The following is a 16,379-nucleotide window of genomic DNA, read 5'->3' as shown; positions in this document are numbered from 1 at the left end:
CATCTCTGATTTTAAATAAAGTGAAAGCTACAGATTGTTACAATGTACCCTACAAATTTTGTTATATTTTTGTCCTTCAGTATTCAATATGTAAATCATTATCTAAATATATAGGGTGGCCATAAAATTCATGTGCAACTTAAAATTACACATGGACTTGGGCAGTGCCTGTGGCTCAAAAGAGTAAGGTGTCAGCCCCATATACCGGAGGTGGTGGGTTCAAACCCAGCCCCAGCTAAAAACTGCAACAACAACAACAAAAAGAATTACACATGGATTTTATGGCCACCCTCTATTTTATTTTCTTCTAAAAGCAAAAATCTATATTTTAAGATCAAATACGCACTAACAAGCTAACAAAGCCCACAAAGATTTTTTTTAAATGGTTGGAAAATGAAGAATACAGAATAGCATTTTCTCAGTATTAATGGAATAGAAAAAAAATTTATAAAGCCTTTTACTCAGAACAAAGATACAATAAAGGTGATGGCTTACTTGGTAACTACCAGCCTGTTTTTCCTCATGCTCTCAACGCCTGGTTTCTCCCTTTCAGGTTCCCCTTTCTTACCAGTCTGCTTTTTTGACTTCTTATTCACTGCTTGACTGATGGTTTTGGCACAATGCTTGGGAAGCAACTAAATTTAGAAAAGAATGAAATATTAATGTTAACAACAATTACTATGAAAGCATCATAACTATTCAAACAAACCTCAGCTGAATCCAGACTTTGAAGCAAATTATCATGCTAGTACTAAATGACAGAGATATGCACGTGTAAGACATACAGCTTACTTGGCTATCGCCGGTAGCCCACAAGGCTTGATGGAGAACAGAAAAGGGTAAATCTTGTGTGAGGAAGCACTTCATAGAGGAAATTATATCACGGCTTACTTAAATTATTTCTAAAAAATAAGTAAAAACATAGTAGGCAAGCAATAAATAAAAAAAAATTTTACCAGAAGGACTAAATGGTTTATGAAAACAAACTATGTAAAGATATAGAGTCCATCGAGAACTACTAAGTGGTGGAGTGTAAAATGCAAGGTAAAGCAGAGAGGTTTTAGCTATTAGGAAGGGCCTGAATGCCAGGCTAGAGGCTGATTTTAAACTGCAAGCAAATCAAAAGACAGGGACAATTTTTAAAAACAGCTACAGTATGAGCAGATATTTCCTAAGGCTAACCCTCTGACACTGGCAGAAGAAAACAATGAAACAAGGAAAATGGTAACATGGACAACTGGATCACAGAACTGCTACGAACTATTCAGATGAGACAGGAAAAGGGATATGAAATAAGGCAAATGTAATAAAAATTAAGAAAAATGACCAGATTTGAGAAAGATGTTTTATACAAAATTGTATGACAGAGAAGCAGAAATCAAAGATAACATAAAGATTTCTAACACTCTGCTAATATCACTGACTATAAAAACAAGATATAAGTGGGAAATAATTCACTTAGATTGACAAGTAACATACCAAACAAACAAAGAATGAGAAAGAACATTTCAGGCAGAAGGAGAGCTGCACTGTTATAGTAGCCACAAACCACATGTGGCTACTGAGCATGTAAAATGTACCTAGTGTAAACTTAGTTGTGCTGTCAGTATGAGATTCACATAGACCAGATTCCAAGGATCGAGTACAAAAAATGTGCAATATTTCATTAATAATATGATCACATGTAGAGATACTAAGATTTTTGGATATACTGAGTTAAATCATTAACTTGTTTCTTTTTATGTCTATCATGGCTACTAGAAAATTTTATTTATTTACTTTTATTTTCATTTATTTTATTTCTTAAGACAGAGTCTTACTCTGTTGCCCAGGCTGCAGTGCCATCACTTCAGGCAAGCTCATAATAATCACAGACTCCTGGGTTTAAGGGAGGAGTATTAAACCTCCTGCCTCAGTCTCTCGAGGAGCTGGGACCATAAGTGCCTTCTACAATGCCAGGCTAATTTCCTAGTTTTAGTAGAGATGGGATCTGGCTCTTGCTCAGGCTGGTCTTGAACTCCTGAGCTCAAGTGATCCTCCCACCTTAGCCTCTCAGAGTGCTAAGATTACAGGCATGAGCTAGAAAACTTTAGATTACATATTTGGCTTGTGTAAGATTTCAATTGGACAGTGCTAGGCCAGAGAAAGCAATTTAGTCATTATACACAGATAGGAGTAGACTATATTTTGAAAAATAAATAAAAAATTATATCAGATTTATGACAAAGGAGTTTTATTAAACAAAAAGAAAATTTCTCAGGAAATCTGCAACTACACATGTGTATTACAGAGAGCAGAATGTTGGAGTTCTATTAACTCCTGACATAAAATCTCAGAAAGTGAGCATAAAACAAAATAAATAAATAAATAACATTTTCTATAAAATCAAGTTTCAAAGATTCTCCACAATCCTCAAAATACAAATGGGACGTATAATGTGTCTAGGAAAGCAAAGAGGCAACAACAGGTAACCTTAGACCTTGAGAAAAAGGAATCCTAAGAGCCTCTAGGTATTCACTCTTCAGCATAGAGCACTAATTTGCAGATGAATGCAAGAGGCCCTGCAGTAAGGTTTTGATGGGACTGGAGCAGTTTTAGGCCTGTTAATTGTCAAGTGATGGGCCAGAGTCCTCCCTAGGTCAGTGCCCTATGGCTAGGGAGAAATCAAAATCTAGTAGTTAGGAATGGGATCAAAATTAAGCAAGATAAGGGCAATAGAGATGAAGGAAGGTGAAAATGTAAGTAAATATGAGAAAGGAAGAAGAATTAGGAAATCTGAAATATCAAGCAGTTATATTTTTATTAATGCTAAATAGAAAAAACAGGTCAAACTTTAGCCTACCATTTGTTTTTGTAAGTTTTAATGAAACACAGCCATTCACTTGTTCCCATATTGTCTACAAACACTTTCCCATTATAATGCCAGAGTTGAGTAGTTGTGACAGAGACCACATGGTGCACAAAACCTAAAATATGTACTTTCTAGGCCTTTACTAAAAACATACTAAAGAATAAGCCTTAGAGACAATAAAAATCACTAGAGAGATATCAACATATGAGAAATTTGGGATCATCAAACACATACTCATCTGGTGAAATAAGAGACATGCTAAGAGGAAGAGAGTAGAACTTGTAACAAGTTTAGTGCAGTATAAGTACCCCAAAATGAGGGTTATGCAGAGAATATATGCAAGGTTTTTAATAAACTTTTCTCAGTAATTACATGTTGGTGGTAGAAATATTAGTATTATTATTGAGATAATTTTCCATGTAATATTTGAAGTAAATCTGTGATTATGGAAAATTATAATTCTTCTGTGCTCTTAAAAACCAGATTCACAGTGAGGAGGAAGGATGATGTATTAATACATAAATGTAAAACAGAAGAAGAGTAAGAATCTTGTTGTTCTAAATTTGCAGTGGAGAGATCAGAATGAACTCCTGAGTGTGACAGGAACGAATATATCCTGATGGGAGACCAACATGCATCCTTAATGCCCAGATTTGGATCTTGAAATACCATTTTCCACTAAAAGAAACTAGAATTAATGGCTCATTCCAGGCCTGAATAAAACTATATACAATATGAGGCTGAAACAGGTTGTCTTATCAGATAGATAGACTAAAAGCTCCCAAGTGACTATTGAGGGTTCCCATTGGAGTAACTTGAGCTTCAATATGAATACATAACACAGCAACAATAGGGACTATACCTAACAAATGCAAACACTGTAACCTAATTCTTTGTACCCTCTCATTAGTCCAAAAAAAATATGAATACATAAGTACAATAGATGGAAAATCATCAAATATGCTTAATTCTGGGAGTTCATAATGATATAAAATAATTTATTAGTTATCTAGACAATAAAGATAAAAATTCAAGCTTTTATTTTTCCTTTCCTTTACAATCTTTATCACTGGATAAATAATAGACTTGATCTTTTAAAAAATTTTTAATATTTTAAAATAATGTGTCACAGCTAATATGTGTAAAAGAACTGAAAATATTTCCCAACAACCAATGAAATAACAGAATCAAGTACTAACGCTAGAAAAATAAAACAACTAGGCTCGGCGCTCGTAGCACAGTGGTTACAGCACCAGCCACATACACTGAGTCTGGCAGGTTTGTGCCAGAGCCCAGTCCAGACCAGCTAAACAACAATGACAACTGCAACAAAAAATAGCCGGGTGTTGTGGCGGGCGACTGTAGTTCCAGCTATTCAGGAGGTTGAGGCAAGGGAATCATTTAAGCCCAAGAGTTTTTAACACTGCTATGAGCTGTGACGCCACAGCACTCTACTAAGGGCGACATAGTGAGACTCTGTCTCAAAATAAATAAATAAATAAATGAATGAATGAATGAATGAATGAATAAAACAACTAGACATTATGTGTCCCCTGATGAAAGAACACAAATTCTATAGTCTTGCCAACAAATTTATATCTGAAAGAAATTATACCTGTTAGTAAAGTTTCACAGCAAGAAGTAATGGACTTTCTGATAGTTTGAGAATTAAAAAATAAAGTAAAATAATAACGGGCTACCAGCTCATTTTCATGACTCACACACAAATTTTCTATCTGTAGGAAACATTTAAATTATTACCTGGTCACTAAGTGTACACTGTTCTGTGCAAATATCAGTGATGAGATTTCGAGCTTGTTTGGCCATTTCATCTAGAAACATATTACATAAGGAAAGACTGCGATCTCCAATATGATGCCGCTGTTAAGGCAGAATAAAAATAATAACAAAAGTTACAAGAAAGTACTTTGAACCAAAAAATTCTTAAAATAACATGGAAAATTAAGTTAGTCTTACTCTGCAATGGGGGTGGAGGATGCTATAGATTTCCTTTATCTCATGTAACAATGAACCTACCGTACTCTATTTGCACACAAATGACTTAAGTACTTGATGTATAAAATTAATGTATATGTGGGAAGATTCTCGAAAGATCAGTATTTTCCTAAATATGAAAAACTAGGTATTTAATTTTCAATTCCACAAAGTCCTCTATCCAGTTCTTAAATATAAAACATACAATGTTAAAGAAACGGTTTTTTTTGAAAGAAAAGTTTTAGAGATTTAGAGCACTGTTTTCTAATTGCATTTCCCTTTTAAAATTTACATCTAATACATAATCTTCCTCTTCTTTTTAATTGAGAAAGGGTCTTGCTCTGTTGTCCAGGCTGCAATATAGAGGCACAATCATAGTTGTGCAAGCTCAAATTCCTGGGCTCAAGCAATCCTCCTACTTTAGTCTCCCAAATAGCTATAACTACAAGCATGCAATACCATGCTTGGCTAAATCTTTTTTTTTTTTGGACACACAGTGTTTCTTTGCTGCCCTTGATAGAGTGCCATGGTGTCATAGCTCACAGCAACCTCAAACTCATGGGCTCAATGTATTCTCTTGCCTCAGCTTCCCAAGTGCCCAACATAATGCCTCGGGGGGTTTTTTTTGTTTTTTGTTTTTTTTTAAGATGGGGTCTCGCTTTTGCTCAGGCTCATCTCCAACCCCTGAGCTCAGGTAATCCATCTACGTTGGCCTTCCAGAGTGCTAGTATTCCAGGCGTGAACCACTGTGCCCAACCCTGGCTAATTTTTTTTTTTACATTCTATAGAGATGAAGTCTCACTGTGCTGCCCAGTCTGGTCTCAAACTTAAGACCTCAAGTGATCCTCCTGCCTTGGCCTCCCAAAATGCTGATAATATAGGCATTGAGCCACCATGCCCAGACTAATTCTTTTTCATTTTTTAGAGACAACATTGTGGGGACAGAGTGACCCACTATGATACTCAGGTTGGTTTCAGATCCTGGCCTGAAGCAATCCTCCCACCTCAGACTCCAGGGTAAGCTGACACTAGATGTGAGCCACCATGCCTAGCTCTAGTAAGTCTTATCACAACAGATTTGTAATACATAAACAGAAAAGAGGGGCTCAAAAATTTATATAAGTTTGTTAGAAACCAATTAAGTAAAACAAATTCATAAACCATTCAAATCTCTAGACTCAAACCCCACCCTCCAAAGGGAAAAAAGCTGACCATGTATTCTCTGAATACAACAAGAATGCAATTTTTAGGTTGTTACACACATATATCTAGACACATACACTCACTCAAATCTACCCATCTGCACAAGATTCTTATCCTTTTAGTTGGGTGGGTTGCAATAGTTTGACAGGTTTTCTTCGTCAGTGGTAACTAGAATGTTGAGTTATATGAGGCTGCAAATTTTTGTACTCTATACATGTTAACACTTTTTATAAAGAGATAAATTTGTAGAAACTTTTCTTCCCCTGGCCTTTCCTAATTATGTAACATATGCAAAGATTACATAAAGTACTGCCATGCTGCTAAATAATTGTAAGAAACATAAAATACTTGAACACACAAAATAACTATTCTTAGATCTATCATGAGACCTTACAATATATTTTATTTTAAATGCCTCTTGAAACTTTAATATGAAGCCAAATCAAAAGGGATTTATAGCCTGATACAAGTAAATTTCAATCCAGTTTAGGAAAGATTTCAATTAATAAACATTCAGGATTTTAATCAAATTCTGATTCCTGAAAGATAAAACAAATGCTTTGTTATTTATTAATATTCCTAAAAAATGAACACTGAATTAGGAATGCTTCACATTTTTCTCTACAGATACTAACTTATTTAAAATACAAATTTAATTTCATCACTTCCCTTGAATAGCTCAAAAATGCTGAAACTGGCAGGAAAAAAACAAGTAAAGTTTCTTAATATGTCACACAAGTCTACTGTCTGTCTTCTGTCTCTGGATGCTGTGCTGTGAACAGATTTCAGGAGGATAACAGGAGCAGCAGAAGACCACTTAGGAGACGCCATAACACACGTGAAAGACAGATTCTACTTAGAGTACATATGAAGAGTACTATAAATCTGAACTATAATAGTGGCAAGAGCAATAGAGGATAGATTCAAGAAATGATACATAAAAAATGTTAAGACTTCATGGGTAATTTAATAGGAAGGGTAATAGTGAGGAAAGAGTTAATATATATTATATCAGGTGCTAAGCTTGGGAGAAAAAAATCTACTTAATCTAAAAAAACTTATGTATCTATTAAAATTGGTAGCATTAATATCCTCTCACACAGTAATTCTAAAAGTACTCCCTAATAAACTTCTGGCAGGCTAATTTCTGTCTCAAAGTTGGCTTCCCATGGAATACTGACATACAATCTGCAAAAGATACGTTGCCTACTATTTAAAGATACGGATTATAGTACTGCTATGTCTAAGTTTCTTTTCTACAAGTTCTCCAGTTTTAAGTAAAGAGATAAAACACTAAAGTGAACTGTAAAGAAATACATTATTTATTTTTAACATATGTTCTTACCACAGGTCCAAACTGATATTTCCTTCTCAAAGATTAGAAGAAACCACACAGTACACTTTTGATAGATACTTTCTATCAATAAAACTACTAAGTAGTTCAATTACTCAGCATTTGGGGGGTGCTAAATGTGCACGTGTCTCATAAACATCAGCAAATCTGGATTTTGCTTACTGTGTCTATTACATTAACAAGTTAGTGAAATCTCTTTTGAATTGTTTGTTTATTCGGCAATCCATAAATTCTAAGCCTTTTCAATGATAGTTTAAGAGGAAAATTTAGCATAGTCAATTACTGTACATATTTTTACCATAAATATTAATACCTGACCCACCATTTATTTTAATAAAGGTAATTCTAAGTGACTTTATAATATGTTCTTATATATATATTTATGTGTGTTTATCTACCCATCTACATGTTATCTATAAATATTAACCTATCCAAGTATTTTTCTGATTCTGCACAGAGATGTACCAGATGGGAAGCTAAATTAGGTAATTATGACTCTGTGAACATTTGGTTGGCTGTAAGTTTGACCTATTTTACATTTGCATACTACATGAATTATAGTACTACATGAAAATTACCTCTTCTGGACACAGTTCATGTGTGCAACTCATAAAATGAGTGCAAAGCAGCGGAAATGCAATTGAATATCTTGATTGAGAGGGTAACTCCAAACACTGTTGAAACATCTTCTCAAAAGCACGACTGTAAAAACTATATAAAGGGACACAAATGAGAATCACAATTTTTAGAGTTAAAATAGAAATTCTCTTGATATAATACATTATAATTAATTTAATCTGATTCAAGTGAATGACAGTTACCAACTGGTGGCATTTATTCCTTTAACAAGAGAATAGTTATTTTTTCTCCAAAGTACCTTTTTCACACCAAAAATAATTCCAGAATATAAAAATACTATTAGTATTTTTTTGGAGACAGAATCTCACTCTGTCAGCCTAGGCAGTTCACAGCAACTTCAAACTCTTGGGCTTAAGAAATCCTCTTGCCTCAGCCTCCTGAGTAGCTGGGACTATAGGTGCCCACCATGATGCCCACCTAGTTTTTCTATTTTTAGTAGAAAAGCTCAGGCTGGCTGGTCTCAAATTCCTGAGTTCAAGTGATCCCCCTGTCTCAGCCTCCCAGAGTGCTAGGTTTACAGGTATGAGCTATTGAGCCTAGTCTATTTGTATAACAAACATTAACCAATATTGAAAATAAAAAAATTAAATAGAAGTAAAATATATCTATGGCATATATATTCATATATATGCATAATCAAATTTCATCAAAGCTAAGTCACTATCAATTGTAAAAAAGTCATTATTTTATGTACTACCAATTCAACAATTACATGCCATCAATTTTAAATTACATGTAGATTTAAGGTATATAAAAGAATGTGAGCTGATAAAATACAGTACATCTCAGAGTAACAAGTACTAAACATGTCTATTATGGATAGGAGAAAATATGAGTAAAAATTTAAGACTGATAATTATATACAAATTTCAAACATTACTCAAAGTACTTTTAGTTCCAATAAAGTAGAGAAGACTTTATAAAGGTTGAAAATAGGAACCTTTCAGTAGCTAAAAAAATACCTAAATATAAAATGTTCCATTTTCTAAGTCAGAATTTGTGTCAGACAGCAGTACAGGGCTCCAAATAATCTTAATAATTCTTAAAAATTTGATGTTACATATGTAAACCTAAAGTGTTATTTCCTGATGTGTTTCATAAGTTCCTTTAAGAGGCATGCCTTCTCTGCCTGGTGATTTGCATTTCTTCTATAATACTGCTAATTTAAGCTACCTAACTGCCAAAATCAATATAGATTAAGTTATTTTCCAAATAAAAGCAATGAAAAGTTTTTATAATCACTTCTATTCAATACATACTCTCACCATGCACTGAAATTACCTCAGCATTTTAGAAATGAAGAGACATGCTAAGTTATTCCAATCTACTTCCCTAAAAGAAAAATAAATAAAAGGCCAAGAAACAGGAAATAGAGTTGTATTGTGTAGTGTTGGAGCCGGAATACTTGAGTTTGAATCCTGGCCCCACTGTTTATTAATCTGAGCACAACCAAGTTCACTTATTCATTCAAACATTTATTATGTATCTACTATATTAGACACAAACACATAACTTTCCTTTAGGGGCCGCTTTTACTGGGAAGGAGGAAAAGAGAGAAAGGTAAACTACTCAATATAACAATAGAGGCTACAATAAGAAGGAGAGTAAAGTAGAATGCAGGAAGTAATTACCACGTCATCATAATATTAACATTTAACATTATGGAAGTAAACTTCCTAGGTATTTCTAACACTTGATATATTTGACCCTGATCCATAACTTCTTTTTCCCCCGTAGCCTAATCATGCAAAAGAGACCCTAAGGTAATTTGAATAACCTGTTTTTCACCTCCTCAAACAAAAAGAAACAAAATTCCCATTAGTACAAGTTGCTGTTACAGAATTAAAAATAGACATAAAATCCCAACTTGGTTTCACCTCTTTTGTTGGCAAGTTTTTAAGTCCACTAAATCCCTTATTCTTAAAGAGTTTATTACTGAACTACCTTACAGACTATCCTAACATAAAAACAATCAAGAAAAATACCTTTGGATACCAAAAAATACAAATTTAAAGAAAATTACAACATACCAAAATATGGAGAGATCTGATGTTTCCACCAACATTTCCACCAAGGAATCTACCATTTTTGTATGAAAAATTATTGTATTCATCATCTTCCCAAGTTCTCTGTGATCTGCAAGGCCAAGTGAAGCCTTAGAGACACTAGTATATGCCTGTAGAAGTATAGCAAAAAACAAAAGTTTAGGTAGAGACCTATGACATGAGATTTGTCATCCTATGGGAATTAAAAAAACATTATTGAAAAACATTTAAACTATTTTTTGTGACACTGTCAGTGACATCTTTGTTTTAATTGGCTGTGGTGACCCTAACTTGAAATTTCTCTTTAATAAACTAAAATACTACAATCCATGAAACAGAATCTAATGTATATGAATCATTCACCTTCAATCCCATTGGAACTAAAATTAAAATATCAAAAGTATAAAACATTTAAGACATTTGGTTGTCACATTAACCCTACCAAAAGAAATTTTCAACCTAATTCAAGACAGAAAACATACACAGGAAATAATCAGATGAATGTAAGTAATGCATCTGTTGATTCAGTGAGGGTTTAGATTATTATACCAAGTGACTAAACATATACTATACTAATTTGATGACTTCAAGAAAAGTACTTAAGATTGTAAAAATTAGTGTAGGCTGGCTGAAAAGGTGACAGAACTTTACTATTTGAAAGATAGATTGTGGGGAAAGAAATTCCACAATTAGAACCCCATATCATGAAAGGCAGAATCACACCTATAGATGGTAGGGGGAATGTCTACAAAATAAATACTGTTCACCATGGCTACAATTTGAGTGCAAAGAGAAGAAGGGTAGTAAAAGTAGAGATTCAAGCAGACCATGCACAGCTTTGTATAGAATGTTAGGAAATTGAAACTTTTTGGTAAACCACCAAGGGTTCTGTGTCATAGCTAGTTTTTGCATTAGAAAGATGTTCTGTTTAAAGGCCAGAGGAGTCTTGGCTGGGAAGGGAACAGGAGGCAGAAATCTGTTAGTGAGCAGTGGTGGCAACAGATCAGACAGGATTATGATGATCTGCTCCAGAGTGGTGGAGGTTTAAAAAGAGTTTCATCTGGAAAATGACTAGATACGGTGAGCAACAGAGTAATTATGAATGAAGGTCCAGGTTCTGACTGTTAGGAGATACTTTTTCACCGGTCTCACGGTCTCACGCTCCCACACCAACCCTGCCACTTTCCTACTTTCAGACTTCTACCTTCCAGATCCGTGAGACAATAATTTCTACTACTTAAGTCACTCAGGTGTTACTTTGTTATGGCAGCTCTAGGAAACTAATACAAATAAGGAAGATTACATGAAATAGTTAAGATAGCTGATGATATTCTCATAAAAATCTCATAAAAACTTAAAAATCTTTTAAATAGGAAAGTTATCAGTTTTATATATTTTTTTTAAATTTCAAAATATTAAGAAAGCACAGAACTTTTGTTATATGTATATACTCTATAATGATGAAGTCAGGGCTTTCAGTGTGCCTGACACCAGGACAAGGTCATAGCAGTCAAGTTTTTTTCCCTCACTTCACTTCCTCAAGTTCTACATTCTCAATTTTTGCTAAGTGCTTCATATTTTGCTGCGTGAATGAACAAAAGTCAAATTCATAATTGAATACTTCAAAAGAATTAAGTTTAATAATCCTGCAAGTATTTATTAAAGGTGCATTTGAAATCTCTAAAATTCTCTGAACCCAAGTGTTGGTTTAGGCACTCCCACAAATGAGAGTAGGAAACTGAAATAGTTAAGCTTTGTGAAAATCATTTTCAATATTTTAAATGTGTAAATTCCTTAGCAGAGCAATTCTACTTCTACATTCCCTTCACAAGCTCTTCTTCTGTACTGTTTCAAAGCTTTTTAAAAACAGTGAGATGCTGCTGGATATAGTGGCTCATACATGTCATCTTAGCACTAGGAGGCTGAGGTGGGAGGATCACTTGAGGTAAGGAGTTCAAGACCAGCCTGAGCAATAGTGAGACCCATCTCTACTAAAAAGAGAAAAATTAGCCAGGCATTCTGGTAGGCACCTATAGTCTCAGCTTTTGGGGAAGCTGAGGTAAGAGAATTATTTGAGCCTAAGAGTTTGGGATTGCTGTGAGCTAATGATGCCATGACTCTCTCTACCCAGGGCAACAGAGTGAGACTGTCTGAAGAAAAAAAAAAAAAAGTGAGCTGTTAGTTTTAAAATTTCATTTGTAATAAGAAAATAACCACCAATACATACATATCTACAATTTGGGGAGGGTGATATTTGACATGTGATTCCCTGATCCCCTACTAACTGGTTTTGCAAGTTAATGCAAGTTACTTAACATAATACATTATTTACAAAATTTGCATTTCTAAAAATAAGTTCCCTAAAAACATAGACCATGAGGGAAAACAGTGCCTGTGTATTTTGAGATCAGAAGGAAAGAACACAAGAAAAGCAAAAACACCTCAGGGACATAAGCAGAATGCTAGAAAAGTATGTTCTGCTTGAGAATCATTACCGAGACTGTATCCATCTAAAAATCTCTTCCACAAATACATACTGCCTATATTTTCACTTTTTAATTTAACAGGTAGAAACTCCATGATTCCCCCGGAGACAGCATCTCACTCTGTTCCAGGCTAGAGTGCCAGGGCATCAGCTGAGCTCACAGCAACCTCAAATTCTTGGGCTTAAGCAATCCTCCTTCCTGAGCCTCCCAAGTAGCTGGCACTACAGGCACCTGCCACAACACCTGGCTAATTTTTTTCCTATTTTTAGTAGAGATAGGGTCTCACTCTTGCTCAGGCTGGTCTCAAATTCCTGGGGTCAAGGGATCCACCTGTCTCTGCCTCCCAGACTGCTAGGATTATGGCTGTGAGCCACTGTGCCTAGCCTGAAATTCTATTTTTTTTTTTTTTGAGACAGAGCCTCAAGCTGTCCCCCTGGGTAGTGCCGTGGCATCACAGCTCACAGCAACCTCTAACTCCTGGGCCCAAGCCAATCTCCTGCCTCAGCCTCCCAAGTAGCTGGGACTAAAGGCGCCCGCCGCAACGCCCGGCTATTTTTTGGTTGCAGCTGTCACTGTTGTTTGGAGGGCCCAGGCTGGATTCGAACCCGCCAGCTTAGGTGTATGTGGCTGGCGCTTTAGCCGCTTGAGCCACAGGCGCTGAGCCTATTTTTGTTTAAAGTGGCAAAAAGTATGTAATACTATCTCATTTACATGTTTGGATATCTAAAAGGATATAGACTAGTTATTATTATTATTTTCTTTTTTTCAGCAGTCTTACTCTTATGCCAGGACTAAAGTACAATGTGGTGTCTTCACACTCACAGCAACCTCAGTCTTCTAGGATCAGTTATCCTCCTTAACCTCCTGAGCAGCTGGGACTATAGGCGAGTGGCACCATGCTCAGCTAATGTTCTTATTTTTTGTAGAGATGCAAGTTCTGCTATGTTGCCAAAGCCAGTCCTGAACTCCTGGTCTCAATCAATCCTCCCATCTTGGCCTCTCAAAGTGTGAGGTTGTAGGCATGAGCCACTGCACCTGGCTAGACTAGTAATTAAAAGTATTTGGGGGGTGTGATGAGCACCTGTAGTCCTAGCTACCTGGGAGGCTGAGGCAAGAGAATTGCTTCAGCCCAGGAGTTTGAGGTTGCTGTGAGCTGCGGTGCCACCACACTCTACTGAGGGCGACATATTGAGACTCTGTCTTAAAAAAAAAGAAAAAAGTACTTTGGGGGAATGAGACTGGTAAAGGTACAAAGAGATGGTTCAACTCTTCATAATATACTATTGTTATCTTAAAATATATGTATATAAAAAGATACAGATTAATGAGAACACTAAGTCATTTCCCATAATTACTAAAAATATTAACGAGCAATTAATTTTTATCATTAAATTTACAGTATATATAAAGATGTTAAGCTTAAATCTTTAAAGCCCTTAAAAACATTATATGCAAGAGTTATATATTGAGGGAATACTCTTAAAGTTTATTTATTTCTACATTTCAGAAAGTTGAAGCTGTTGGCACCTGAAGTGAAGGTAAACTGTGGCCCGTGAGCTAGATGCTTCTTTTTAAAAACCTACGTTTTACTGGACCATAGCTATGCCCATTTGTTTATAGCTGCTCTCACAGTAGAACAGCATAACTGAGTAGTAATGACAGAGAATACATGGCCCACAAGCCTAAAATCAACTACCCCTTTATAAAAAATTTACTTCCACACCAAAGTATAAATATATTACCAGAAAAGATTTTGTGCTTTCACCTTAAGTATTTGAATCAGGAGAGAGAATGAGATTTAGATGTCTAGATATAGCAGATATTCTGTACGTTGACCACAGAAGGGCCTGTAACAAACTGGTCAACATATGGAGGTGGTCAACATAAGGAACTAGGCCTACTGTACTGATATGCACATGTGGTGCATGTTTAGTCTATGAAAATTAGGCCATCTTAAGGAGGTGGTCAATTTAGGAAGGTAGTCAACTATGGAGGTTCTACTGTATTTTTAAATTACAATAATCTCAAAAGCCCTTTTACATTGGCTTAATTTGCAAATGTACTCATCCAAGTTTAATAATTAATGTTTAAAGTTAGTTATAAAAAAGAAGTATTTTCAGCCAGGTGTAGTGGCTCACACTTGTAATCCTAGCATTCTGGGAGGATGAAGCAGCTGGATCGCTTAAGCTCATGAGTTCAAGTTCTTGTTCAGGACCAGCCTGAGCAAGAGTTAAGACCCTGTCTCTGAAAAACAGCTGGGTGTTGTGGTGGGCACCTGTAGTCCCAGCTACTCGGGTAGCTGAGGCAAGAATTGCTTGAGCCCAAGAGTTTGAGGTTTCTATAAAGCAGTGATGCCATGGCACTCTACCAGGGGCAAGAAAGTAAACTCTGTGTCAAGAAAGAAAGAAAGAATTTTCAATAATTTTATGATTCCACTATATAATTTTTCATGTTACCTAACATATTCAGGCCATTGAGTGCTAGCTCATGCCTGTATCCTAGCACTTCAGGATTCTTACATAGAAGGACTGCTTGAGGTCAGGAGTTTGAGACCAGACTAAGTAAGAGCATGACCCTACTCTACAAAAAACAAGAAAATTAGCCAGGTGTGATCAAATGCACCTGTAGTCCCAGCTACTCAGGAGGCTGAGGCAGGAGGATCACTGTGCTCAGGAGTTTGAGGTTGCTGTAAGCTATGATAATGCCATTACACTCTAGTTGAGGCAAGAGAGCAAGACTTCGTCTCAAAAAACAAAAACAAAAAACCCAACTAATGTATTAAGTACCCAACTAATGTATTAAGTAACAGTAAAATTTAAGTTATTCTTACCTGTAACCGAAACCAATCTAACCTCATTCCTCTAAAATCAAATACTTCACCATCTTCAACTGTAATAGGAAAAAAAAAGGATTACAAAGTTAAAGTAATGTTTTCACTATCTATAATGGCATTTTAACATTTAAAAGCTAAGACAATTCCATTTCTGTGCATGTATCTGGAACAATTAAAACCAAGGTCTTGAAGAGATATTTACATACCCATATTCACAGCAATATTATCCACAATAGGCAAACGTGGAAGTAACTTAAATCTCCATTGACAGATGAATGGATAAACAAAAATGCAATATATAAATACAATGGAGTTTTATTCTGCCTTCAGAAGGAAATTCTGACATGTGTTACTACAGCTAAACCTTAACGACAGTACACACAGTGAAATTAACTAGTCAAAAAAAGACAAATACTGCATGATTCCACTTATATGAGGTATCTAGAGTAGTCAGATTCACAGAAACAGAAAGTGGAATGGTGGTTGCCAGGGCCTGATAAGAGAGGGAAACAGGGTGGTGTTGTTTAGTGGCTAGAGTTTCAGTTTTGGAAGATGAAAGTTTTGGAGAATGGTTGTACAACAATATGAATATACTTAATACTGACTATAACTCAGAAATGGTTAAGTTGATCAAGTTTACATCTAAAAAAAATTGTCAGAATTTAAAATCTAAGAGAGTGAAACAATTCTCAAATCTCTTAGTTATGCTAAGAAAAGTACACATATCTCCCCTAAAGCTCACTGATTCTCAGTGTGCTTCAATGTCAATTTCAAGGAGCCAGAACTTAAAGGATCCTATGAACAGAAACTTTGGTCAGCATGCCTTAGCTCCACAAAATAACTCCATATAAAACAAACATCACCAGGCAAGATATAGCAGTTTTGTTACTTAAATGTGGTAGCTATAAAGACTGCTTGAACTAAAACAATTTTTAAAAATGACAGACCTCAGCTCAAATTCCTATTTTTACTT

At 35.4% G+C, this 16,379-nt stretch overlaps 1 protein-coding gene across 2 annotated transcripts in view; it reads right to left on the bottom strand.

The window, feature by feature from the left end:
- NCKAP1 (NCK associated protein 1) overlaps positions 1 to 16,379 on the bottom strand; it is a 117,723-nt gene that overhangs the window by 33,154 nt on the left and 68,190 nt on the right. For both annotated transcript variants that reach the window (XM_003791457.2, XM_023514145.1), the window contains exons 15-19: positions 15,404 to 15,462; positions 10,073 to 10,218; positions 7,982 to 8,114; positions 4,613 to 4,732; positions 496 to 635 (exon numbers count right to left, since the gene is read on the bottom strand). In XM_003791457.2, the coding sequence (XP_003791505.1) occupies positions 496 to 635; positions 4,613 to 4,732; positions 7,982 to 8,114; positions 10,073 to 10,218; positions 15,404 to 15,462 (598 nt within the window). The remainder of the gene's footprint in view (positions 1 to 495; positions 636 to 4,612; positions 4,733 to 7,981; positions 8,115 to 10,072; positions 10,219 to 15,403; positions 15,463 to 16,379) is intronic.

Source organism: Otolemur garnettii, unplaced genomic scaffold, assembly GCF_000181295.1.
Source record: "Otolemur garnettii isolate 467f Iridium unplaced genomic scaffold, OtoGar3 scaffold00048, whole genome shotgun sequence".
Lineage (NCBI taxonomy): Eukaryota > Metazoa > Chordata > Mammalia > Primates > Galagidae > Otolemur > Otolemur garnettii.
This window is presented reverse-complemented; position numbering and strand designations above follow the sequence as displayed.